Source organism: Anser cygnoides, chromosome 4 (genome assembly GCF_040182565.1).
Source record: "Anser cygnoides isolate HZ-2024a breed goose chromosome 4, Taihu_goose_T2T_genome, whole genome shotgun sequence".
NCBI lineage: Eukaryota > Metazoa > Chordata > Aves > Anseriformes > Anatidae > Anser > Anser cygnoides.
The window spans coordinates 77,952,164-77,980,163 of record NC_089876.1 but is presented as its reverse complement, the minus strand read 5'-3'; the positions used below and the strand labels follow the sequence as shown (position 1 = coordinate 77,980,163).

The following is a 28,000-nucleotide window of genomic DNA, read 5'->3' as shown; positions in this document are numbered from 1 at the left end:
TTCCTCCCGGCGGGCGGGGCCGCGCCGGGGGAGGGGGCGTGGCTTGGCGAGATATGGGCGTGGCTAAGAGAGAGGGGCGTGGCCAAAGGAGAAGGGGCGTGGTCTAGCGGGACGGGGGCTTTCCTCGGCGGCCGGCGGGGCGCGGTGACGTCACGCGCGCTGTGGCGGGAAGCTCGGAGCGCGGCGGTGGCCGCGGCCGCCTCAGGTGTGCGGGGGCGGGGGGAGCGCAGCTCGCGCCGCGGCGGCCGTTGGGTGCCGCTGCCCCTGAGGTGGCGGCGGGGCGGGGGGGGGGGGGGGGTCGTCAGGGTCGCCAGAGCTTTTATAAGGCTTTGGTCCTGCCTCCGCCACCAAAGGCTGTTTGTTAAATTACCGTGCTGCCAATGCAAGCGTGTAAACGGCTTAACGGCTTCTGATTTTATTTTTTTTATCAGAAAAATAATGGTATTTTTTTGCTGCAAGCAAACATCTGTAGGATAAATTGGTCGATTCTGAGTCGCAGCATGGTCACTGCAGGTTTTCATAGCCACCAGCCGTTCGTTTAAACAAATTACTTCCCCTAAAACGTAGAAAGTACGTTAATATCTATAAAAACACCATATTTGCCTATAGGCTTTGCATTACATTACTGTTAAGGTGTGTCTTTGAAATGTCCTCATCAGCTGTATATATCCCACTGCCTTTACGTTGTCTTGTATCTGCTTCTTTTGAGAGAAAAAAAAGTGATCTGACATCTGTTTTTCTGTACACGCGTCTTCCACACGACACTGGCTTGTTCTGCACATTTCCCCACCTCTCAGGCGGTACGAAGATGTGAGTGTTTGCACAGCAAGCTGTCGGATGACTGTTTTGCCAAAGCAATGTCTTCTCAAGAATTTACTGTAAGTCTTTTTTTGAACCCCGTACGGCTAAGTAAAAATAAACTAAACGACGTTATAGCTGCTGTGTTAATTTAAACGTTTTCTTACTTCTTGTTGTTTCAACGTTTCCCGCTTTTAAACCAGGTATTATACACTCACCAAAAAATGAAAAAATCAAAAACATGGCAAGATGGAACTCTGAAGATTAGCACTGGAGGAAATAAGGTGAAGGACTCAGCTTTAACGCTCTGTCGTAGCTTCTGCTGCTGCTGGATGATCAGTGGCGATCTGGTTGATCTGTGAAATAAAACTGATTATTGAAAATTCCTTTTTTTTTTTTTTTCCTCTCTCTCCTTGCAGGCAATCTTGTTTGATGATAAAGGGCAGTGTTTGGACAGTATGTTTATAAAATCCCAGGTATATTTTGTTTGATTTTTTTCTTATATCTTTCTATGCTTAGGATTGTGGTTTGCGTTTCAGGAAGCATTTCAAACTCCTTTTTGTCTGGTTATTATGGTAGTACTTTTTCCCTAGCAATATGGCAGTTTTCTGTCGTAAGTATCATCAAAGTCTGCTACAATGTAAGCAATGGAAAGCTAACCCAGCTTCCATTTGTTGATAAGCCTTACTAGTGCTCTTCCAGAGCCAAAGTGGGGGATTTACAGAATTATATTTCTTTTGGGTAGAAGCAGTGTATTACAGTAATATATTAAATGAGCATAATTTGAAACTAGATGCTAGTCTCTTCCAGTATTATTTAATCTTAACTATTTATATGGCATTGTGATGTGCTGAGTGTAAAATATAACATTCCTGAATTTTTTACCTGTCAGTATTCACAATATTTAGAAGACATATAATTTCTCATATGGCACTATTATGTACATACTGCTTCCTTCTCTTTTCCAGGTGAATGCTGGAGATAATTTAGAAAGTGAACGATATTTGATCACAGTTGAAGCAGTAAAAGTGAATGAAAAACCTTGTGAAGATCAGCCAAGGAAGGCAGAAATAATAGAAGTGAATAGAAATGGTGTAAAGCCTGGTATTCTACCCTCAAGACATTTGTCTGTTGGCTTGAAAAGGAAGTTTACGGTATGTCTCTTCAAAAAGTTGTTTGATATTAACGTGCGTTTTAAAACACAAAGATCGCATCTTTTAATTGAATAGTAAATATATCAATAATGTTTTCTTGCTTTTTTTGGAACTGTAAGTCAGGACATGTTAGTGGTCGTAGCTATTTTTTCCAAAGTTTACTAAATCTTTGTTTAGCTTAGCAGGATCACCACTGCTAAGGCTGCTGTGAAAATTGCAAGGGATTGAGATTACTTCTATACACGTGTGGAATCATCATGTGCTATCTGATCAGAATATGTTTTATGGAATGTGCTCTATTTTCAACTTTTTTGCTTACGAAATGTGAAGCTGATTTCTGAGGAGAATTAATTTTAAATTCCTCTATTAGGGTTTCCAAGGGCCACGCCAAGTTGAAAAGAAAACACCAATAATGGAAGATGGAGAAAACCCCGCAACATCATCTATATCTAAGCAGTGTCAGGGTATTTTTCCAGCCAAGTTTTGTATTACCTCTCCATTGTTTTCTACTATTGGTGAGAAGAATGCAGAAACAAATTTATCTACAGACTTTCATGAAGATGCACTTACAAATAACAATAGAGACCATGGGTCTTTCTCACTGGTTTCGCCTCAGTTTCTTGATACGTGTAATGAAATAGAGAAGAGAAGCTCTGATCAGTCCCTTGTGAAGCCAGAATCTCCTCTAATTACTGGCCACACCAAACCTAGTGGTCAGACAACTGGTCATGGGGCAGTATCACAGAACATCAGGAGCACGGCACAGATAATAGCTCTTCTGAAATCTAAAACAACACAGGCATGCAGAGAGGAAGCAACACCTGAAGTCACCAAATGTCTTTCTAGATTTCAAGCACCAGAAAACACGAATAGTTTGTGTAACCCAAAGAGCACAACCCTACCTGCCTTTTCAGGCAACTCTGATAAAAGACTTGCTCAAAATATTCAGAACTTATATTTTACAAAGGAAACTGTAGATGATAAAAAGGAATGGAATGCTGAAATGCTTCTAAATTTGTCTGAACCTTGTGATAAAGAAGTCACAGGACAAAGACGTGGCGAAAAGGCAAATAATTTAAGTCGACACTTATGGGATCCCTGCAATACAAATAGCTCCTTCCTATCTGAATCCACCATAAATAGACTACATGAAAGCCAGTTTGTCCCTTCTTGTTCTGCAAGTCCTACCATCTTTGAAACACATCTCTCCACACGCAGAGAGCATTCGATGACTAATGGTCTTCGGGAGAATTCATCCGTCAAGTCACAAAGTCACCTTCAGCCACAGCAAAGCTCAGAAAGAGAGCATAGGGACTTGGGGGTCTCTGGGGACGTAACATTGACTGAAATTGGAATTGTGAAGGAGGAATTAAGCACATGTGAAAAAGACTGCGGACAAGATGAGCAGATAATGCAGGTTAACTTTAATCTATTGGAGGCTTTTGATTTTAATGACACAGATGATGGAGACCAGTGTGAAAGAAATATGAAAGAGCTCCCTGAGGAAGATGTGCTTTCGAAAAGTCCAGACAGCTTAGAGGGAGATGTAGCACCAAATACTGCATTGAGGCTTCATTCTTGCTGTGAAAAGGAAGAAATCAAATGTTCAACGTTTGACAGAGAGAATGATGGAAATACCTGTGCTGCAGGAATACTGTTGCAGCTTTGTGACAACAATGTTAGAGAGAGAGAGAGAATTGTGGAAGACTCTGCAAACCAAACCCAAATCACAGCGGAATTTTCGGATGAGAGAAACTACTTAATGGAGATGAATGAAAACCAACTAAGTGTCGAAGACATGAACAATAAGGATGATCTTGGTGGCTGCACAGCGAATACTGCTAATGGCATGCCAGGGATAAAAAACAAACACTCTGATCTTTTGCCTGATGACACAAATGTTATTGAGTGTCACCCTGAATCGGTTATGTTTGAGAACACTGAAAGCGTTTCATGTATTACTACCAGCAGAATAATTTCTCCAGTGGAGAAAAGGACTGAAGAAGATGTTATGCAGCTTGGACGTACAAAATCCCCAGATAATGATCTAGAACATTTCTGGGGTACTAAGAGTGATGACACTAAACCGGGTAGTCCTTTGCTGGCTTTGTCACAACAGTCTGATCCTTGCTGTGGCCCATTTCAATATATTGCAGAAGATCATCAAAATGTATTTGGCATTTCATGCAAGAAAGATACTCTTGTTTCCAGAAGTGCTATCTATCCTTTAGGAAAAGGCCATTCGGCTCCAGAGGAAGCAGAAATAGGTGAAACTGAGTTTGAAAATGTAGAGAGCATAAATGCCTTTCACGAAGCCTGCAAAGGTGAAAGAATAGGAATGGATTGCCTGAAATGCACGGCAATGGCTGAAAATTCATCAGATCTTCCTGACTTGGTAAACAATATCGCTCTTCTAAGAGCTTTGTCTCAACATAGCACAGCATTAGAAAGCTTACAAAAGATGGAGGAAAATAATAGCATGTTATATGAAGCAGAGACTTCTAAAGAGATATTTGAACCACTTGTGACAGATGAAGGTTAGGTTAGCTTCTGTTTTATGTCTGACTCTACCTGTTTGACTTCTGTACTCTTATCTCTCCTGCTGGGCAGTTCATATTCAGAAGTCATATTTTTGTAGTGATGTTTATGAAGGTTACTTCATGCAATGTTTAGCACTTAAGGCAACAACATGTCCTCCAAATCTGCTTCCCTGTTTTCTTTAGTTTAGCTGATCTTAACTGTGTAATTATTTGTATGGGTAAGGGTTGCAAAGTCAGTAATTATTCAGATGTTTTCGTGTCAAATGACTGCTGTATCTTGTTATGCTTTTCTGTCTCTCGTAGCTATAAAAGAGTTTACAGAAATGCCTTACTCAGAAAGAATAGAGGCATCTTCATGTTCATGCATTGATTCTTCTGGCATTTTGGTAATTTTTTTTTTTAATTATATACATCAGTTGCTACAAAATAAACTCACTTTCTATGAGGCTTCCTGAATACAATTCCTGGTTTATCAGACTATAGAGGTTGAGCTGGAAATTGCTTAGTGGTATCAACTAAGAAGCTGATAGATTTTAAAAAAAAAATAAAGTCACCCTGCAGACCTTACTGCTAGTTCAGGAGGCTAAAAGTCTGACAAGAAACATAATGCAAATTGTAATATCTAGTTATGTTTAGTATCACATCATTAATAAGTCTAATACTTCCCTACCTCGTCTTCTTTTACCATCTTTTTTTTTCTTTCATCATCTTTTTGAATGTAGAATTTTTAGCATTTAGCTTGAAATACAGCAGCAATCTGTTTGTGCTTGATGCTTCACACCAATTTGCGTGCTATTCTATTAACAGTTTTTTTTCTTTCAATCACTTCCAAAGGGAAAGAAAGATTTTACATTAAATTCTGCTTCTCATTTTCCATTTGAGTAGCAAGTATAGTTTATTATCCTATCATGGACTGTTCTGGGCTTCCAATAAAAAGCTGTAATTTAAAACACTTTTTGTTGGATAAATAGATCGGGTCTTTGGAAAAATCTTGATGTATTGGCTTAACTTTTCACCTTAAGAGGTTATTAAGCTGTTAGACTAATTAGCTTTTGATACTTTTATAGCAGCCCAACTGTGTGGACAGTTTATTACAGCAAACTGAGTTGTATATTCCACTAATAGCACTGGGCCAAAGAGACCCTAGGACATCTGACTGCCAACCAAAGGTACAATTTCTGTGGAACTGAAGTGCAATTAATAGCATTTCTTAACATTCAAGCCAGTAGCTGACTACTTTCAATACATTACAATAAGTTCTAATAAATATTTAACCAGTTTCGTAACTTGCTTCGCAGATCACATTTTAGTACATTTTTCTGTGAGAAGTCTTCCATTGATAGTTTAAACTTAAATTTTACAATATGAAAGTAAGGCTAAACACATTATGTCAGAATATCACAATTTTCTGTTGACAGAGATTTGCACAAAAACTTTCTTGGTGCTGAGTTGTGGGGCAGCAAGAGAAACATACCTTCCAAAGCATGGGGTGTTTTTTTTCCTCTTTCCCTAGTTTCAGAGATTATTTTTGTTATATTTATGGAAAGTACTTTTTTTCAGTTGTAGGTAGTTCCTGAACAGTATTTATTCAGTTAATAATTCCAATGTATTGTGTAGCCTGTTGAGTTTCAAGGGCACCAAATAAAGGGATCAGCAGCTAGTGAGATAATGTTGAGGAATCCCTGCTCGCAGCTAGGATGGCAGCAGTACCCAGATAATACGCAGTTTGCAGCTGAGAGATTTTTGTCACCTCCGGTTTCAAGCAATTATGTTCTTTCTGACTTCAGCCAGGTAAAACGTTTTTTTCAAAGTTATTCTTATTGACCTTATTGCAAGAAAATATCCTGAAAACATAGGACAAAAGAGAATTCATTTTCAGAATAACGCAATCATATCAAAATGACTAAGAATCAAGTGTAATACTTTATGGTTAAAACTTTTGCAGTTAGACATAATTTTTATTCCTCATCTTTGTCACAGGAATATGCATTTGCAAGATATAAATTGTTTTTTGATTCTATGATCCATTTCACTTAAAAAAAAAAAAAAAAAAAAAACACAACAGCAACAACAAAAACCAACAGAACAGATGCCTTGAAGTGAAAAGTGTCAAGGAGCTTTTATAATGATTGTTTCCAAATGATAGCAGTATAATTGATTGGATTGGAAATTTTGTCTATAATTTCTACATGGTTCCAAAACAAGGGTTAAAACTTTCCTTCTTGGAAAACTTTCCTTCTTGGACTACAAGAATTATTATTATTCCTCATGGACGTAAAGAAACGTGAGATGAAACATTAAATAAAATATTATTTTTCTATTACTGTATGTATATTGATGCTTTTTTTTTTTTAACCTTCCAGAATGGGCTAGAGATACTGAAATTTATAATTAGAAATAGTATCTTTGCACAAAGATACTGTGTATAAAGAGGTTAAAAGTTTAAATTCTAACAAGTTTTTACTTATACTTTCTTGGTACAGTCTCCAGGTTCAGGAAGGCTTCACAAGGATGATACCAACTTCATTGGAGAGGAGAATTTTGAAAAGAAGTCTAACTTTATTAAAGAATCGATAGTAGATCTGTCCCGTAAGTGGAAGTAAAAGTAGAATGGCAGTGATTGGCCTCGGAACAATTATTCTGCATGACTTCTGTCCTTTGCATATTTTTCCTAGCACTGGCACTGAATGCACACTCTGAAGTTCCACTGTGGATAATGTCAGGCTCACCTTCATGTTCTAATCTGGGACGAACGCAGTGGTCGTCATGGGAAGCTGACAAGGTGTGAGCTGACTGTCTACTGGAGATCTTTTGGGGTTTCTGTCTGTTCATAGCAGCAACTTCATGTCTTATTTGTTACTTTATCTCAACTCAGAGACATTTTATTTGTCTAGAATGACAAGAGAGAAAAGTGACAAAAGAGCTATCATCGGGGTGTTTATTGTGTTTTGTTTTTTACCCAGTCATTCACTTGACATGTTAATTCTTCATTCTGTAGATGATTTCATCAGTACAACTGACTTCCTCAGTTTCTCCAGCTTCAGGAAGTAAAGAAACTGTTCAAGACATCCAGACCCCCCTGATTCACAGGAACCTTCCAAGTGATTCTGAACTTTCAGAAAATGTTTTCAGTAAGAAATTCTAATTGCAGTTTACATTGTTTTTACTAGGAAATGTTTGATGATTTTTGAAGCACACTGAGTTGCACTATATAAAACCTGGGCACTGAAAATACACTGAGATATGTCTTGATAACTTTTATTTATTTATTTATTTAAAAAAATATTTATTATTTTTATTTTATTTTATTATTTTTTTCCAGATTAGCTGAATTAGCCTGGGATTCCATACTTCCCACCCTGCACCCCCGCTTATTTTTTCCTGATAGAAACTTAAGTACAATGATGTAATTTTATTCAAAAAAAAAAAAAAATCTTCCAGTCTGGAGGGGTGAAAAAGGCTGTAAGCTAAGCTTCTAATTCGTAGTAATGTTTTCATTCATTTACCTGCTTTATTTGAAATCCATATTCAGCTGCCCTCTGACCCACTTCCAGTGATGACGTTGACACCTGTCATTGACTGTCACTTCTTATTGATAATGAATTTAGCCGGCAGGATGCTTGTGGTAGTAAGAATCTATTGATCCCCATTGGTTAATATTAATTTTGCACAGTTTTGTGGGTGATCTTTTTGGAAAAAGGAAGAGATGTTAAGCTGATTGCTTTCCAGATGGCAGCTGTCACTGACCTACCAACAATATCCGTTTAATAACCTCCAAAGCAAATTAATGTTTAAATAATTTCTACCAACCATTTACTTTTATTAAGTAGCATGCCTACAGAAATGTGTTTGGGATGTATGGATTTAAATATTAAAGGATCACATTTGAAATCAATCATTTTATATGGACATTTAGTATGGCACTCTATAGGCACAGTAAAAAGAGCTTGTCAGTTAGAAGTCAGGATGTAAAACGAAGAACCTGGAATTCTTTCTTTATCATAGTTTTTTGTGCGTCTGAAGTTAATGTGCCATCTGGAAGTGCTACGAGTTGCTTATAAGACGTATTTGCTCTACAGCATGGGAGAAACGCAGCTATCCAGAGGAATGCAGCCCTGCAAGACTCAAACCCACAGTTAAAACACGAACTCCACTTGTCACTGTTCCTGGCACTGAGAAGATTCCCAACGTGGAATTTTTTCTAACCAACAGCAAGAAGAGTCAGCAATCTTCTGGCTCTTCAGTCGTCAGTTTTAGCAGCAAGTCAGCAGCGTTTCCTATCAGTGCTTCTGGCCCTGAGGACAGGAATTATGAAACCTCTGTGTTTGGAGAGTATATGGAAGACAGACAAAGGGAATCTGTACAGCCAGTGTTCCCTAATGTGACTTCGCACTGTAGACAAAGCAAGTGGTTGAAATATCAAAGCAGTACTCAGTGTGACTTGATAACTCAAAACAGCGATGATGTGGAAGTGACGGATGGCATCTGTCCTGAGAGCATCCTCGGAATGCTGCTGGGTGACACAGGAGAGAGCCAGAGCAGCGCTGTGAATGAAAACGCTCCCGGCTCTGCGCCTCTGCAGACAGCAAAGAGCATGCTTGGTAAATGCAGCGCAAAGAGCAGCAGCCAAGATTTGATTTCAGAGAGGAAGTTACTTTCTCTGCACTTAGGTCAGGCTCCTTTAGGTGAACCTACACAAAAGGTGTTAAGTCACCTGAGCTGCCACACTGTAACAGGAGATGTCCAGGTGTGTAACTGTTCAAGCAGATACAGTTTAACTGACAGAAACACATTTTTCTGGACAAAGCAATTCCTTTTTCTGACTTCCTGCAAGATATTATCAGTATGATTGGATGAAACGGTTCTATATGTGTAGTAACACAAGAGTCTCTGCTGCAGGACAGCAGCTGCTAATGATTTTCTTTTTTAGGTGATGTGACTAATCCTTTGCAAAGGTAATTCCTTGGTGTACATTGGCACCAGATTTAGACTTTTAGTCCAAATGTTGATGGCAGGAAGACGAAATAAAATACATTGGACTGATTTGCAAGAATGTGTTTTTAAGAAGTGGTTTTCTTAATTGCGAAAGAGCAACATTTTCATGAATGCCCACATCTTGCTTCAAAGCATAGTCTCTAATTTTGAAGTATTTTAAACATCATCAGTTTTAATTACGAAAAAGCAAATTATGGCCTTGAATAAGGGCCTAAAAATCAGCAATTACTGCACCTGTTTGTGAACGGTAGACTATCTTAAAAAAATGGAGTAAATTGAGGGGAAAAAAACCAACAAAACAAACCAAACAAAGAAACAAAAAACAGTGTTTTTAAAAATGCAGGCTGTTTTTTCAGGGGCAAATTTTAACTTCAGTGTACAACCTAAATGATAGCTCAAGCTCACCATGCTGCAGCTCCATGTGTACTGAATTTTACTGCTGTTGGCAGTCTTACTGAATACATGTTTCTGTACTTACAGTTAACAAAATCCATAAATATTTGCGAAAAGGAATATTATATTTTGCTTTTAGAAAACTGGTTCTTCTTCAGCAGGCTTCATTTTGAAACTTCTGGTTGCAGAATGAGGCCCTGAAATTTTTCTATTGGTTGTAATCATTATTGAGAATCCAATATACACTTGGAAAAAAAAAAAAGGAAAAAGAGAAGAAAAACTACTTTTGGTGCATCTGTATGGTAGCCGTTTATCCAAATTTGTCTCACTCAGGGTTTTGAAAGCTTTTGAAAACTTTTAACAGTTCTTTTTTTGTTTTGTTTTGTTTTTTTAGGAAATAACAGTTTCTGAGTTGTCTTTTCCTAATATGGACAAGGTAAAATATGCTAATCTTCCTAAAAGAAAGATTGCCATACCAATTGTATTTCAGTCTCATGTTCACTACAAACAGATTTTTAAAGCTGCTTTGACAGGTATGTCTAACACCATGCAGTATAAAAAGCTGTCATTTTTAAGCAATGTATTCCTGAAGCTTTACAAGACAGGGTGAGAGGGAGAGAGATCGTCAGCATCATCTATTGGAAGGACTGTTAGCATTTGGATTTGCATATATATCTCTCTATATATATCTATATATATAAAAAATACTCAAATATATTCAGCCTATAGCAGAAATTGTAAAGACAAAACAAAAGATCAATACTCGTCTTTTCAACTATGTAACCTTGCTCCTGTTTACCAGTCTATGGTCCTACCTCAGCTGCTGCTACTTCTTTTTTTTTTTTTTAAATGTACATTTATTTAGTGTTTGTATCATTTGGAGTTACATGATTAAACACGATTTGTATGAAAGTAAGGCAGTTAGAACAAGTTAGTTTTACTTGCAAAATGTGAAGTTTGCAGGCCACGTCGTTTCTTTTAGAACTCAGATTAAGTATTTTGATTTTTGTTTAAAAATGAAAGTTTCAAGTGAAATGTATTTGAATGCTGTGTACGTGTGTAACCATTTTAGGGCTGTACTAATTGCTCTTTTATTCTCCTTTCTATGTCAAGAGCATTTAAACATCATGCTTTTTGAGTTGTCACAAAGATTACACAATGCTCTTTCAAAAGTGGATGTATCATTTTACACTTCATTGAAAGATGGGCAAAGCGAGAGCAAAGAAAGCGGTGTCATACTCTGCAGTCATATGCGTCCTGCTAAGCTTGTTATGGTGAAAAAAGAAGGTCAAAACAAGGTGCTGTTTATTCCTTGTTTGCTTACAGTTCCGGGTGTTTGTCTGTTTGTCATATAGACCATATGGTGTGAACAGTTACAGGGCAATTCTGCATGATTTACAATTACAGCTTAAAGTGATGTGTTTGTTAGAGATCACTTTTAAGACCAGTTGTAGTATCTGCTCATGTCCAGCACTGCTGATGTAATAGTTCTTTCCATTCAGAAAGTGTTTTATATATGTGAAAATCTTGAATTTATATATTTTTTTAGGTTATGTTGGATTTCTGTAACCCATGATTATACAGGCTGGCTTCAGAAACTGCACTTTTCACAGAACAACCTTATTTTTTCAGCTAAATATGCTGAAATCTCAGATTTTTATCTGCGTATTTGTATAGCAGCTGGTACTGATCACATGCTTTACTTTTTCTTTCTGCTTGTTCATTTAAAAGTGCTAATGGTCTTTTTTTTTTCTTTCCCCCTTCCTAGGGTCGTTTGTTCTATGCCTGTGATGCCCCAAGAGCTGAGCGGTGTTCATTTTTCAAGTGGATAGAAGAAGTAAATCCTGCACAGATAAAGTCCAGGCCTAGTGTAGTGCTTCATGATATAAAAAGTATTGGGACATACCTCCGAAGTCAAAAGATTTCTCTCTTTGAGGGATGCCAGCTTTTGGTGAGGTATTCTGAAATGATATAAAACTTTCATGTGAATTGCAGGATTCATAAAAATTCTAGTAACTCTGGGTTTCAAGAACATTTAACAGGTACATTCAGTAACTGTGTTTAAAGAGGTTGCAGTTCTGTGTACAAGTGTAAAAGCCAAATAAGTGAAGGATTAATACTTGCAGTAGTGGCATCTCAGGTCAGTATTCTTTTCAGCAAGAATCAAAATTGCTTACCAGCAGTTTTATGTTAATTTCTTAATGAAAACCCTTATGGGTTGCATTTGAATTACCCTTCATTTAATCTTTCATAAGAGAATTTGCAATAGCCTTTGATTTATTCTCCTAGTGATGCTTTTCAAAATAGATGTATATCATACATATTCTAATTGTAATGTTAGAGTTTATTTCTAAGGCTCTTCTGTGCTGCTTAACTGTCAGGGAAAGAATTTAACTGCGCTGAATATCAGAGAAGTACTTTTCAGTTGAGATGCATATATTTAAATCTTGCTAATATAACAAGATGAACAGCCAATGTCTGTGGGGTATAATTTGGTCCTGTCTGTGGGGCTTTCTTATTTTTTCGTTTGGGAGCCTGAAATCAATGACACGCTTTTTCTTAAAATTACAATTCAACAGGAAAGCTTATGAAATTCAAACACAACGGTGTAGTAAGTTTAAGAAATTTATGAATGTACATGGGAAATTTGATGGTGATTCTAAAAATAAATTGTACGTCAAACTAAGCAGAAAGGAGCATTATTCTGTCTATAGCAAAGGTAAGCAAACCTTAAGCATCGGAAGAATAGTCTGTGTTTAGATTCACGTTGTGCCTTTTAAAGTTCTGAATTATAATTAAAACCTCAATCCCTTTTTTGAATGCATAAGAACTCTGAAAATGCAAGTATGATTCTAGAAGGGCAATGAAGTATCTTATTTCATCTTTTTTTGCAAATGTTCAAATAACTTAAAAAAAAAAATAAAATAAGCAAATTCCATGTCCTTACGTTTAGAGTGCCTGAATTCTATGAAAAGGTGAAGTTTCAGGAAAGCCCAGTATTCTTCAAATAGATAATATTTAAGGAAAATTTTATGTAAGAATCGTTGTTTCAATAGTTGTTGCCTATCTCATTTAACTTTTCAAAATGTCAGAGTTGGAGAACATGCAGTGATGTGATCCTGACAGCATCAATAGTTCTTTGCTTCAGTAACTGTTGAATTGATACTTTTATCTTCCTAGTTTGTTAATTTTGCTCTAGAAGATTATGTAAAGGAAATTAGGGAGAAATAAACGTGTTTGAGAATGTTTTATGTAGACTCTTGAAATGTTCCGACAGATCAGATTTTTGTAACTCTAAATTCTGAAGCTGTGCATAAGCAAAACTTTAACCTGTGTGTGAATAACTTGTTGGTCATTTTTGTTAGAGGCAAACATATGTAGTACAGGAATAGCGCAGTTAGCTTTAGTCCCAGCAGCTGTGCCTGACAAAACAGAACATTTGTAGGTTGCAATATGTGTTGGTTTTGAACGGGGAGAGAAAAAAGTGGTTAACTAGATTGGTAGCATACTTAAGTGATTTGCTCCAAACACTCTCAACATGGGTAACACTTAAGATTCGTCAGAAGTCAAATGATGCAAAGCACATTCAGGAGAGCGCTATACTGTTACCATCAGTTTCAGACAGGAAGTACTAGATTTTTTTTTTTTATTTTTTCATTCTTTTAGAACCAAACCAGCACATATTTAAGACTTTCTAATACTTCCTAATGTCACGCTAGCAATGGTTTAATTTACAACATAGTAAATGTTTGGCTATTTTGTCTGGCTTCATTTTCTTTAAAAGACAGCAGCTGGAAAAGCTAATGAGAACTCTGTATTATTTTGACAGATGATATTTGGGTTGTTTCAAAGACTCTGAACTTTGATCCCCTTGATACCTTCATTGCATGTAGCGCCTTCTTTGGACCATCCTCTAACAACGAAGTAGAATTACTACCACTGAAAGGCTACTACCCCTCAAACTGGCAATCAAATAGTAAGTTGTACACTAAGTAATTTAGAATTGTGGGAAGCAGCTATTGTGAGAAAAATAGCCAGCTATGAAGGATGAGATGTGAGTTTCTTAGATCTAAAAAGTGATTTAATTCACAGTATTGTTTTTCTTTAAATATCTTTGAATATGTAATTTGAATACAGTAAACAGTATTTGTGAACAGTAAGGTTAGTGGGCCTTTTAAGTGGAGAGAGAGAAACAGTGTAGGTCTGTAGATGTCACAGAATAGCAAGAAATATGCTGCCAAACGTGATGCAAAAGTTACTTATTTTTGCTGTTGAGTCAAACTAAATTGATGGAAAGGGAGAGAAAGATCAAGTTAGCTCTGCTTGCTTTCTTTTCATGCAATGTGAAAATTGTGTGCTTGATCACGAGAGGCTTTATTCTTGCTGCTTAATCAGGTTAATTGAGTGCTTTAAGTTAACAGATTAATCTTTTTATTCTTTCTATGTATTCATTAGATGGAGAGTTCCTGCAAAGCATAATTCAGTGAACCTACATTAAACTCTTGTTCTGAATTACATTGAGAAAAATAAATACAATGGCATACGAGTTCTTTGTGGACATACTTGCTATCAAAATCACAGACTTGAAATGCAATGGGAGGTTTAGTTTTTTTTGTTCCCTGAGTGTGAATTGCAGGACTGGATCTCACAAGCTGTGAGGGTCTAGAAGAGTTAACATACAGTTTTTCAGTCTTAATGTTATTAAATCACAGGGTTTCATATTTATCCTTCGTGGTCATAAATACAGATTATTTCATAATTCTGTAATCATTGTAAAACTAAAACTCTAAGTTCAATGAAAATAATGCTTTAAGTAATGCATACTTGTTACCAATTATCAACAAAAATAAAATAGAAGTGTATGTGTTACTAAATGTATTAGAAAGCCCTTTTTACTTAGCCAGTCCCTGAGCCCCAGAACAGTATGATACTGTTAGAGAACTCAGCAAAAATATCATTAAATACTTGTTCTGTTCTTATACTCTCCCTAGGCTTTCATTTTTGGACAACTCGGAAATAGGCTAGATGGAACTTTAGCCCACTGTTGGTGTAATGTTCCTGTCTTGTCTTTTCTAAGAGAACTATTTAACCGTTGTGGTACAGAAGGCCTACTTACAAAGCTCACCTCCTAAATCTCAAAGCCTTCTGAAATATTTCAGTTTTTTTTAGAAAGAGTAAGGATTTTTACCTAAACTTCCATCCCAGAAAGTGTCTAATGTTGGAATCACAAATGCTTCAAATTAGCACACCTTAAAAAGAAATGCTAATAGGTCTCTCTATAATATTCAGTCAGACTTGGTAACTGGGTTAGCTTGGTTTCAGTTAGAGGGGGCCTCATTATTCTTTCATCAATTTGTAATTCATTTCTCTATCTGATTTGAAATTTTGGCTTATTTAATTTTTTCCTAATTTTATTTTTCTGTGCCCTTTTCAGTATCTGTTCACGCGTTGCTAGTTTGTAATGCTAGTGGTGAGCTTACATCTTTAAGAAATATGGAGGAATACTTCAATCCATCTACTTTACCACTAATACCATATCTACTAAAAATGTAAGTTACTATTTCAGTGATAATGTGAACATGCAATACGTAAATAAGTACAGAAAAACAGCAAGAATAGCATTGCATTTGCCCTTTTAAAAAGTAGACGAGGAAAATTAAAATTAGAAAAACAATGCAAAGGATGAGAATTGAAAATATATTCATTGCTTAACTGTAACTCATGGATTTTAAGTTTTTTCTTTCAACTTAGCAGCAGCCCACATTTCAGAACCTAGAGATTAATGTTGGGCATCACTATGACCGTTAGACTGATAAAACAAAGGTGACTGTACTACATTAATGGAGGTACTTCACTGGGGTTCACTGTAACTGTTTTTTCTTCCCAATTTTTAGAATTACTTGACACAAAGCCTTAAAAAAAATATTGGAGGATCAGAGCAGTATGGGGATATTCCCAAGACTGCTTATGGTTCACAGTATCGAACAAGTAATTAAACGAACCCTTGCTGCCTCTGACTGTGATTCTACAACTCTTATTTCTGCGAGTCTCACAGCCTCGGAGTGAGTCAGATTGAAAGCATAACCTCATATTAAATAAGATAAAAGCCAAAAGCCTGTTTTATATGATCCAGTTCTCAGCCAGGGAAGTAATAAGAAGCAGGAATATACACCCCAGGCATATATTACAGAGCAGGGGACAGCAAATTACGTCAACTGTTAACTGTAAAGTCTCAGCATTTTGACGTCAGGTGTGTGGAAATGTCAGAACCGTGCAATGCAATTCATACATACGTACTGTTTTGACTGTTATATTTCTCTTAGGAATCTTGATTCTGAGAAACCTGCTAAGAGAGCCAACAAAAGAAAATTTACTCCACCTGCCATGAGCCTGGAAGGCACAATGATGCATGGACCTGTCAGCACTGAAGTGGCGATGGGGCTGGCTGAAAAGATGATCGAAACTTTCTCGTTGAATCCAGATCAAGCCACGTCACTGGTTCAGATAGCTCAGATGATGACCTCACGTGAAAATATCAAACCAGTGGAAGAACATCAGATCTTCCCTATCACAATCATACGTGGTATGTAGCAAACAAAATTATTTACAAATTTTGATATATTTAGTATCTTCTGCTTATCGTTTTCATATTAAAGATATTTTTTAAATATATTAGCTTTGCTAAATTATCATACCAAATCTTCATTGTGCATTTTTCCTTGTTTTATTCTTCTGTCTGTCCTGGTTTACCTGTATTCAACATGCATAAAAACACTAGTAACATCTTAGTTCAAAGATTTATTTATTTCTAAATCAGTATTGAGATGCAGTTACCATAAATGTAAGTTTTAAGATCCTGGCAAAGTAAATACATTGACAATAATGGCAGTCTTCATACAGATACTATTAGACTTAAATTGCATGAGATTTTGTTAGGCTGCCAGGTGTATTAATCTAGTGAGAATTAGTAGTCATTCCAAAAATCATCATCATCTCAAATTCCTTATTCTGTACCTCTTTCAACAGTGTGAGGGTTGCATGAGACTTCATAACAAGTACTGCATCTATTTAACCAGAAAATTTAGGAAAAATAGCTTACCCTCTTCCGTAGGTTCTGTGAACAATGCATGCAGTAAAGGGTAAGCCTCATGGCTGCCCCTGGATACTTACAGCTGCTGAAGCAAGCACATGCAATGTTTTTAGAGGAATTATGGCACAATATTTCACAAGATAATTTTATGTTATAATGGTTGATCAGAACTGTGCTTTGTAGACAATTTTCTCTTGTAACTTTGCCTTTTTTTCTAAAATGCCAGGTGTTTTTGGAGCTGGAAAGAGCTATTTGCTGTCTGTTGTGATCTTGTTCCTAGTACAACTCTTTGAAAGCAGTGAAGCTGAGGAGGGTCCAAGACCAGCTCCGTGGAAACTTCTCATTGCTTCTTCCACGAACGTTGCCGTTGACCGGATACTGCTGGGGTAGGTTACAGCGAACTCGGATTTTACAGACTGATGTTCAAAAGACAATAGTGTGCTTCAGCGGTAATGATAATTGTGTTGCTCTTCGCAGTACAACACTTAAGAGAGATTGCGTTCTTCCCCTATAAATTGCTGCCCAGGGGCTTTAATTTTACCCTTGCTCCTTTGCACAGCATGCCTGTTCTAAAAGACTGCCAGACTGGCTGGACTGTTTTATATGGGACTAATCTCGTACTCTCATCAAATTTACTATTAGAATCCACCCATGTCAGAAAGTAGGAATGCTCAGGAAGTGTTGGGAAATGGCAGTAGCAGAGAGAGAGGGGGAGAGGATCAGGCTTGGGAAGCTTCATCAAATACCAAGAGAAGAAAAAGAAACTGTTAGAGGTTAATACAGGATTTAAACCTCATGGTTTGGAAGGATAAAAGTAGGAAGGGAAAGTACAAACAGAATATTGTGTATGAGAGGAGAATCATAAAAGTATTGAGCATTTTTAAGACAAAGCATGATGAGGTAATTCTTTTTACTTTGATTTACTTGAACTGTGGTCCAAGTTACTTCATCTGGTAAAATGTAGACATTTGTGTCCTTTGATGTTCTGATGCGTCTGTTAGCCTCTTTAGAACCACTTTTAAATTTTTCAAAGTTTTTACATTTTTCTAATGTGTATTATCTCTTTTTCTTTGAAGTCTACTTGATCTTGGATTTGAAGATTTTATCAGAGTGGGAAGTATTAGGAAGATCACCAAAGCAATTCTTCCTTATAGGTAAAAATCTTAATCTTTATGGGATCTGAGACAATTGTAAGGTTCGTGATAGTATGCATGCTGTAAAATGCCTATTTTGAAGTCGTTCAAAATGTGATTGCAATGTGACTATCTCATTCTCCATGCGTCCTGTCCCCCCCCTCGCACCGCCCTGACACAGTGGAGAAATTTTACTTTGATTTAGGCATTTGATTTGTTGCTGAATGGAGCTAATGCTTTTCAATGGAAATTAGCAGAGAAGAACCGAATAATGGCAGTGAGAGATTTGGCATTTTACACAAAGAATCCACTCTGAAATCAGCTGCATAGCTTGGAGAAGCCATTTACTACGTGTACATCTTTGCTTGGGGTGGTGGGTCTGAGCTGGTGGGATAACGGTCCATTTTGAAACAGGTGTTATATTGTATTTGTATTTCAAATGTGTATTTCAGTTGGTTTGGGGATAGGTTAGCACAGTGTACGATTATTTTTCTGTACTGGGTGTTTACTGAACACTGAAAGCTCTGTTATTTTTGGTCATTGTATTGCATGTTATAACATCTTTTCGAAGTTTACACGCTGGCTCAGGAAATGAAAATGAACAGTTAAAAGAACTTCTTGCTCTCCTGAAAGAAGATTTAACTCCCGTTGAAAAAATATACGTAAGGAAGAGTATTGAGCAACATAAACTTGGGACCAATAAAACTATATTGCAACAGGTACAGCATGGTGATGGGGTGGGAAAGTGAGCATTCGGTATGCCTTATCCACAAGGCCCAGCAAACAGAAACTGGGAAGCCGCTCTCACACCTGAGACTGCCAAGCTCCTAATGTTTTGAAAATCAAAATGAATGTTCAGTCTAGTACAGCTTTGATTCCACAGGTATAGCTTAGTGTCTTACTTCTTGTACTTGAAGTTCCCACATAATGATAAACTGTGAGATAGAAACTCTTTATGAACTTTATTGCAGTCCGTTTTAATATTACCAATCTAGTTTATAAGGAGGGGAGGGAAAAATTACTGAACATTGCTACTGTCGCCTTGAAACTAAAATTTATACAATCATAAAGGTAAAAGATAAGGACTGAACTAAATCTATCCTAGAGCTGAGAGTCAGCTGTCAAGAAGACCAAACATTTCGAATATATTTTGTTGAGTAACTTTGCATCAAAGCATTGGATTTTAGATTAGAATTACCATTTCCTGTGGAAAAGTCTAATCTTCTGGTCCTAGTTATTTTCCTTTCCTCCTCAGTTCTAGACTCAAAAAATTCCATGTTGTTGCAGAGCAGTTCTGAGCTCAGAATTTGCTTTACAAATTCTGTAAAGCATATCTGAGCAATGTGGCATTTTTGCGCTTCTCCTAGCAGTTGCTGCCATTTTTGCCACTGGGGCTCAAAAGGTTTTGGAGGATTGTGTAATCTAAACTCTTTCTGTGCCAGACCAGTTCTGGCCTTAAAAGCCAAGAATCTATGAATGGTTCGAACACAGAAAAACACCAAGCACGAGAAATGTTAACCTTGGATCCTCCCCTGTGCATACACAGTGTCTTTTACCAGAAGCTAGAATATAATTTGTTGAGACTGAGTATGACACGGCATGCTGTAGAACTGCTAAGAACTACTGGAGGTGCATTCTATTGCTAAAGTTACAGTTATGTGCTGCAAAGAGACTATTACTTTATTAACTATTAGACTATTAACTATTAAATGATCATAACTTTTTCTCTCTCCATTTTTCTCTCGCTAATAACAAAGGTGAAAGTGGTTGGAGCGACCTGTGCTGCCTGCCCATTCCCTTGCTTGAATAATCTCAAGTTTCCTGTAGTGATGCTGGATGAGTGCAGTCAGATGACCGAACCTGCTTCTCTCCTTCCTATCGCAAGGTACAGCCATCCGTCTGTGTTTCAGCAGAGATGTAACTTGTAGTTAGCAGTGACACAACCTCAAATAGTTTCCAAACTTGGGTGTCTTTTTAGGACACAAACTCCAAGGTCTTGCCTTAGAGAATGAGCAATTACAAATTGAGGCCTGCTCTTGGATGCCTTTCTTGAGTTACTATTTTATTTTAACTTTGGAAAGAAGGGTTGACGGAGAAAAGAACCTGATGGAAAGCAATCTGTGATGTTAAAAGACAGTGTGCACTTTGCTTACTAATATTTTAATGTCCTTTTTAGAACTTTTTAATTTTTATTATCTTATTTAGGTTTCAGTGTGAAAAGCTAGTCCTTGTTGGAGACCCTAAGCAATTAGCACCAACTATTCAAGGGTCTGAGAGTGTTCACGAAAAAGGATTGGAGCAGACTCTCTTTGATCGGCTTTGCTTAATGGTATGTACTGCTAACCACATCCTTAGAAATGGCGGGTTATGTTCTAGGTCTACTGAAGTCACTAAGAGTTCTGATTTAGATGTCAGAGGGTCAGTGTTTCAGCCTGTTTTTGAATTAAGCGGTTTCCATTTTGGTGCATTTCTCTGTAAATGCTTTTTGCACAGTGCTCAGACATTTGGAGACATAAAAAATGTAAAACAAGAAGGAAATGAGGAACAATGACAGATTCTGTCTTCTGACCTTTATGTAAGGTTTTCAATCCAGGTAGAGGAATCAGAGACAACAGTATTTGTTCTAACTTTGTTAAAGTGAACGTTGGCATTCCAAAACATTTAGTGATTTTTTTTTATTATTATTATTATTTGCTATTCCCGCTTCCTACATCCTAATCCTTTAGGGACATAAAACAATACCACTTCGGACACAGTACCGATGCCACCCTGCTATTAGTGCCATAGCCAATGAGCTGTTCTATGAAGGAAATCTGATAGACGGCGTTTCTGAGAAAGAAAGAAGTCCTTTATTGGATTGGCTTCCAACTCTATGTTTTTATAGTGCTAATGGAATGGAGCAAGTAAGTTTTTAAACATTTCATTGTAGGTTTTCCTCTGTTCTGTTTCCATTGTCACTGGGCAGTGAAATACATTTTAACTGCTGTTAATGAGGGCTAAATTAGCAATCTTCCCTATTTTCAGACTGAAAAAGACAACAGCTTTTACAACATGGCAGAAGCTCATTTTACAGTCAAGCTTATCCAGTCTCTGACTGCAAGTGGAATAGAAGGATCTGTAATCGGTGTGATTACTCTTTATAAATCACAGATGTGTAAGGTTTGTATAATATATCATCAGTAAAACAGTTTTCTTAAATCTGTTTATTCTATCATTCTTTTTTTAAAAAAACGCAATACTATTTCATTCTTCTGGTCACAATCTTTTCTTCCTTATTCAAAATCTTTTAATTCAAAATTTTTATTTAAAAAAAATGCTTTCCCTTTTTTTGTTTGCATATGTACACAAATTAAATATTACTTAATTTCATACATGTCTGGGAGCTGTTACGAGTTGGTACATGTGGCAAGGACAGATAGTGGAGACATCTCTGTAGCAAAGCTGGAGTTGTATCTCACTCAGTCATCTAAGGCATGACACGGGCTACTGTGATGACTAAGTGAAAGTATGGTTGCCCCACTGAGTGGACTGGTGTTTTATCAAACACAGGCTCACTGCGTACTGTAGCTAGCTGAGGTTCCACTGTCATCATGCTTTGGAGTTTGTTTCTTAGTTTGCATCTTGTGTAGACTCAGGCTTGCTGCGATTTTTTGCTCAGGACAAGCAATTTGCTGAACAACGTAACTCATTAACATCCATATTCCTTTGTCTGCAGATTCAGAATTTGCTTAACAGCGTGCACTCTGAGGCCTTTGAAATCAAAGCTGTGCAGGTGTCCACTGTAGATGCATTCCAAGGAGCTGAGAAGGAGATCATTGTTCTGTCCTGTGTAAGAACAAGACAAATGGGGTTCATAGACTCAGAAAAGAGAATGAATGTTGCGCTAACAAGAGCAAAGAGGCATTTGTTGATTGTTGGGAATCTGGCCTGCCTAAGTAAGAACAGACTCTGGGGAAGAGTAATTCATCACTGCAAAGGTATTACGTTTTTCCTTTATTTTCAAAAACATGTAGCTCATCTTTTTAAATGATAGAATATGCTGTTTACAGCAGTATATATACAACACAATATACATACTACAAAATGTATAGTATACATACTGTGTAAAATACAGTACATTTACTACATATATTGTATATCGCAAGTAGATCTCAAGTGTGAAAGTTGTACGTTTGCAGTTTTATTGCAAACTGCTTTTATACTTGGTGTATTTGTTATCCAGTAAAGGGACTTTAATTTTCTTCTTTGGATGGCATCAGATAGACGGACAAAGAACACTCTCTGGTAAGGAGACCTGAACCCCGTTACTGCATTTCCAGTCCTTTCCCAATTTGCTTTTACGTAGTAGACCCAGGCAGGAATACGTTACGAACAAATTCGTCCATAGAGCAGTATTTCTGGGTAGGCAGAATTAACAAATGAAAGACAAATGTGCAGTGTCTTTCTGCAACTGGGGGGCTCATTTGTTTTTGGATAATAAACTTCTGAGTTACTAGGAAAAAAAAACAACAATGCAACTGGAGATCAGTTAACTCTTACTAATTTCTGATTGCTTTGTTTACAGGCCATTGTCTTGTGAATACATGTGTTTTACTGGGCCACAAAAAGAAACAGTTTTTGAAAATCAGTTTCTTACATTGTTTCTGCATATTTGCTGAAGCTTACTGCAAATGAGTATTTACACACTTGAGCAACACCTCAATACAGCTAAAACAAAAAAATCCTTGTGATGCCTCTCACCTACTTGCACCTTTGCTAGAAGGTGTTTAAAATGCCTGAACAGCCCCTTTGTTCTGTCTCTCTCTCGCTCCCAGGGTATACATAGCTTGGAAAAAAAAAAACAAAACAGATGATAGTTTTCCCATTTGTTTGAAGTGGGACACTTCGTATCTCAAAGCATGAGTACATTTAATCATAATTTTTGCCTTGGCAATTTTCTTTGAACTAGAAAAGTGAAAGAATAGGTCCAAATGTCTAAAGTACATTCAGTAGGCTCTGGCTGAATCCAGCTCCCCGGAACCCACACGCTTCCTTACCTCTGGGCAAGGCCCTGCCCTTTGGAGAGATAGGACCTTAGTGGAGACTGCAAAAGGAGTGCTCAGTTCCTAAAACGACTGGTAATGAGTCACTGCAAGAACAGGTCCCAAAATAGTAATTATATTCTTTTACCTACTTGGCATCAGAGGAAGCATCTCATTAATGGCTGAACTCTGAAGAACAACAATTTTCCAAGTAGAAATATTATAGCCGCTTGATAGGGTTTTGGAAATAGATATTCTCATCACCACAGACTGATTACGTGATGGGTGCTGTAAAGTGAGATCTAATTATCCTGTTTATTGTTACTTTCAGAATGGGAAAATGGATTGCAACATGTAAGCCAGTGTGAGCAGCAGCTGAACAACATTCTTAAGTGTTATTTGGAGGAAAAGGAGAAGGAAGAAAAGAGTAAGAAAAAGGAAAAATAAATGTGCACATATTTTATGAAGACAATATATGAATGGTGTGTCTATAAAATTTACCAGAACTACTGAAAATCTAGTATTTATGTTTAATGGGGGAAAATTTTATTTGTATCTCTGTCCTGATTCTTCTGTTTTGATCCCTTGTTTGTATGACTAAAACTAAAGAATAAAGTAACTGCTTGATATCTGAAATCCTTTTAAGCCTATAAAGTACCTAACTGTACTATTAGCATTTTGTTATTCTTCAGGTATGTACATAACCTCATCTTGTAAAACAATAGTCATTTTGTCTATTTACAAATCAGTCAAATTAGGAGTGTGGCTAAAATAAAAGGGACTTAATGTAGTTTTTTCAAGGAAAATTACATGTTTTATTAAATCTTTGGAAGTCTAACAAAACTAAATGACAGCAGGTTGGCTGTATCTAGATGCGTTACAAGCGTAGGATAAGGTCACTCGGCCCTGTTTCAAAACTAGCTGAAGTATTTTGTTTTGGAAGCAAGTGCTGTTAGGTGAGAAACTGTCTCTGATGAGAAAAAAAGTTTCTTTATCACAACAAAAGTTGACCCATAGGGTGTCTCAAAGGTATACAGAGGAGTGTCAGTAGTTAATGTATGAACTCATACTAAGATATGAGGATTCTCAGTGATTAATTTATGGGGAAAAGTGGGCTGAGCATGGGCCTTGTAAAATTTCTAGATGCTGCCGCACTGTTTAACTTCTTCCCCAGAAGCCTCTGAGGCACTCTCGCACCTGCCATGGAACTGGCACCCTACTAGCACTAAAAACATTAGAAGTAACCTCCTTTCTTCTTATTCAGCTCAGAAACAAAGTAGTGATGAGCTTGTTGTATTCAGTCTCTGGAAATAAACCAGACCTGAGCAAAACACTGCAAAGTGCACCAGCCGAACAGCCTTGGGACGCCGCAGGGACCAAACCCACAAGGTGACCGCAGCAGCTCCAGCTTTGTGCCTGCCCGGAACCCCCCAGCAACAACCTTCCGCAGGTTTTCGCCCTTCTGGCACCGCACAAAGCACCCGAGGGCCAAGAGGGTGCCCTGCAAGCAGCCTCCTTGCCTCCTCCTCTGCCTCCCTCCTGGCTTCCCTGCCCGTAAGCCGCCAGGTGGCGCCGCCGCCCGCTGCCGTCGCTCCGTGAGCGGAGCAAAAGAGGCAAGAGCAGAGGGTGAATAGTGCCTGCAAATTGCTGCTGACGCCTCTGTTCCAGCTCCCTAAAATCTCAATCAACAATCCATTAGAACTCAACGGGAGTAAAACTAAATCCTCGTTTAAGTGTATTTATCCGATCTCCTTTCTCTCTTTCAAATGCTAAATCCATTTCAGCATATGCCCCTTCTTTTTCTCGCCTTTCTCTAAAGACTGGCAGCCTATACCACTCTTGTAAATATGAAAGATGCTAATCATATGACATATCACGTCTCAGTCGGAGCCTGGAATAAAGCCTTGAGATTTGGGATCATTGCCTCCAGACAACAGCTTCATCAGCCGGAAAGTTGTTTTTTTTCTCCTTTCCTTCAACTCTCAATCCCTTCTTTGTCTGGGGGAAAATGCAGCCAACTCGAGCCACCCTGGCCATATGGTTCACTCTGTGTTTTCTTAGTTGAATTCTGAATTGTTTGTGACTTGCGAAGGTTTTTTTTTTTTTTTTTTGGAAGGGCATATAAAGACATAGAAGAGGCTGCCTGCGCTGGGGCGGCTTTGCAGGGCTGCTGCATGTTCTTCACGTGTTCATTTCACACACTCCTTCTGCAGCCACTTCACTGCTACTGCTCTGCCTCGGAGCCAGAAGATAATGCCCCGCACACACTTTTTGACAGTAACACAACAGATTCCAGGGGTCTCCTTAGTTTTCCCTTCAGCGGACAAAAACACCTTCTTAAACCTGACGCATTTTGGTTTTCAGGGCTGCCCGTACTCGTCCCCAGCCTGGCGCAAACACGCGGCGTGTGCAGCAGCGTACGTGCTTGCTGGCAAGCCCCTGCGACGAACGCCTCGGATGAGAGAAGTGCCCAAGTATTTTGCAGCGAGAGAGCGTGGCTTTTAAGACCTGTATAAATCAGGAGCTGAATGAGTTCGGTGCGCTCGAGTTTGGATAGCCCCCCGTTTGATAGCAGCCTGCCAAATTTTCTTTCTCTCTTTCCTTACACAAACCCCCCAAAAAGGCCCTTTCACCAAATCATTAAATTCTACAGAGGTGGTCAAGCTAGTCCTGCTTTTCATGCGTTTGAGAAAGAAAAGGGTCCTTGAAGTTTAGAAGATGCCCAAGGAAAACTCATTGAATGACATCAAAAGAATGAGTTTCCATAGCTGTTGAAGCACGAGAGCTGTGTAGCTGCACAAAGGCGGGTTGGGGCAGTGGGACTGTCCCACTGCTCTATCCCAGCACAATTGGGTCACTGAAATAGGGAATTAATTACCATTGGAGAGTGGGCAGCCCATTCACCACTGGCTGAGTTTTATTAAACGCCAATATAAATAACAAAACAACTCTTGTGGCTGCACTATTCCTACACGCCAAAGGAAGGATTATGTTGGGGATTAACATCTTAAAGTCTATGAGACTTTCTGACTCAAGGCTCGGAGCTGGTAATCGTATTTGTCTCCTGGTTCAGCGATTAGTGCTCTCCCTCGCGCACCTTCGCCTGGATGGCCAATGTCCCTTTTTGCAGGCACTGGGTTTTTCACACAATCGGCTGTTCTTTTCCCCACATCTATAGAAAAGAATAAGAAAACTGAAGCGTGTTCACGCGATCCTCAAGCTTCTTCTCTTCTTCATGGGAAAGGAAGGCACCGGCGGCCTTTTTTCACAAGGGGGGGAGGCGGGGGAGGCAAACCCTTTTGGGGGGGTGGGCGGCGGGGCTGCGGATTGCGAAATCGCTCCGCAGGCCTGCACCTGCCATGCAAATCCGCCGGGAACAATCGTCCCCCGTCCCGAGACGAGGGGCTTCGCCGCCCCGGGGGGGCCGGGGCAGGATGCCGGGGCAGCGCTGCCCGAGGCGGGACCGTCTTGTCCCCGAAGGGACCCCAAAGGCGGGACCCCGCGGGGCAGCCCCTGCCCCATCCCTCCCCACACCGCTTTTTGGGTCCCTCTCCCCGGCGCCCTTTGGAGAGGGGACGTGCTTTGTCCCCCCCTCATTCCCCCCAGTTTTGGGGGATCTGTACCCCCCCCCCGGCATCACGCCCCCGTTCACCTGCGGCAGCGGGGCCTGGCAAGCCATCAACGCTCACTCACAACTTGTGGGGTCGAGGCGCGGACGGGCCGCGGCCAGAGGTCTCTCAGCAACACAGACCCTAAACTTTTAGGGCTATCGGGTCGCCTGAGAGTTCAATCTGCTTAGGGCAAACAAAGCCTTTCTGAAGGTCTCCCCCTCTCCCGCACACCAGCTCAGCGTCCTTTATTTCTGGCCCGTGTGATAAGCTTAAATCATTGTGCTCCCGCTTCTTGATCGTCGCCTGCTTTGGCCTTTTGTTCCCCTAACGGACGGAGGGCTGCCAGAGGGGCTGAAGTTGAACAGTTTGACCCCCGGAGGACAGTGCGGGCGGTGGGCACCCCGCCGCCCCCACGGTTCTCCCCCGAGCCGCCCGGCCCCTGCCGGACCACACAGGCGCCTTGGCTCCGGTGGCCGTCCCCGCGAGGCCGGTGCCACCCTCGCCCGTGTCCCGCTGAGGCCAGCGAGCGGCCGCACCGTGGGGCAGGCCACAGATCCCCACGGGCCGTCTGGGCAGGGGGGGAGGAGGCTTTCCCGGGGTGTTTGCAGCTTGCTTCTTTTTATTGGTAGTAGTAACACTGTTATTGCTACTGTGCTTCTTTAGAAGTCTTCCGGAGCGCAGGTCGTGCCCGAAGCACTGAGCCCTAGGCAAGCCCGCTTCCTCAGAACGATGACAAAAAAAGGGGGAAAAAAACCCAAAACCCAAACCCGAACAAAAACCCAACCCAAAATCCACTAAAAAAAAAAACCAAACAAAGAAACAGCAACGAAAAACCCAAGCCCCAAACCCCAGCCGAACCCGAAGAAAGCCGCTGGCAGCGGGCCGTCGGAGCCAGCTCCCGGCCTCCCCGGGGCCGCAGCCCCCCCCCCGCCCGGAGCTGCTGAAAGGGAGCCGGCTCCCGCGGCCCCCCCATTCATTAATAAATTAGCGGCACGCTCCAGCCGAGCGCGAGGCACCCACGGGGGAGCGGGGGGGGGGGGGGGGGGGAGGCCGGGGGCCGGGGCTGAGGCCGGGGCCGGGCGTCGGGCGGGGCGGCGGGGGGCAGGTTTGATTGTTCCCCGCGGGGTATATAAGGGGTGTTAAGGAGGGTCGTGTGCCAGACACGCAGCCGACGGGCCCCGGGCCGCTCCCCCCCTCCCCCCCGCCTTTCCCCCCCCTCCCCAAAATCCTCCCTCCTTCCCCCCCCCCCCCCCCCCCGGCGGAGG

At 39.7% G+C, this 28,000-nt stretch overlaps 1 protein-coding gene across 6 annotated transcripts; it reads left to right on the top strand.

Annotated features, from left to right (window-relative positions):
- The first annotated feature begins 73 nt into the window (after positions 1-73).
- On the top strand, positions 74-23,757 carry LOC106038669 (5'-3' DNA helicase ZGRF1). Of its 6 annotated transcripts, none has more exons than XM_066996475.1 (29): positions 74-205; positions 798-878; positions 1,002-1,082; positions 1,218-1,274; positions 1,767-1,952; positions 2,323-4,042; positions 4,796-4,878; positions 5,560-5,661; positions 6,110-6,283; positions 6,976-7,081; positions 7,168-7,274; positions 7,491-7,623; positions 8,572-9,239; positions 10,275-10,413; positions 10,994-11,178; positions 11,649-11,836; positions 12,460-12,599; positions 13,710-13,856; positions 15,315-15,429; positions 16,204-16,463; positions 17,197-17,356; positions 18,047-18,124; positions 18,675-18,822; positions 19,861-19,988; positions 20,309-20,432; positions 20,830-21,006; positions 21,128-21,262; positions 21,819-22,080; positions 23,456-23,757. In XM_066996475.1, exons 2-29 carry the CDS (start codon positions 858-860, stop codon positions 23,569-23,571), a joined length of 5,940 nt encoding a protein of 1,979 aa, XP_066852576.1. In that variant the 5' UTR covers positions 74-205; positions 798-857; the 3' UTR covers positions 23,572-23,757. The 6 variants fall into 6 exon arrangements, with proteins under 6 accessions (XP_066852576.1, XP_047922426.2, XP_066852573.1 ...); XM_048066469.2 differs by having other exon boundaries at positions 2,323-4,489; XM_048066470.2 differs by lacking the exon at positions 74-205 and adding an exon at positions 298-633 and having other exon boundaries at positions 2,323-4,489.
- Positions 23,758-28,000: the final 4,243 nt, after the last annotated feature.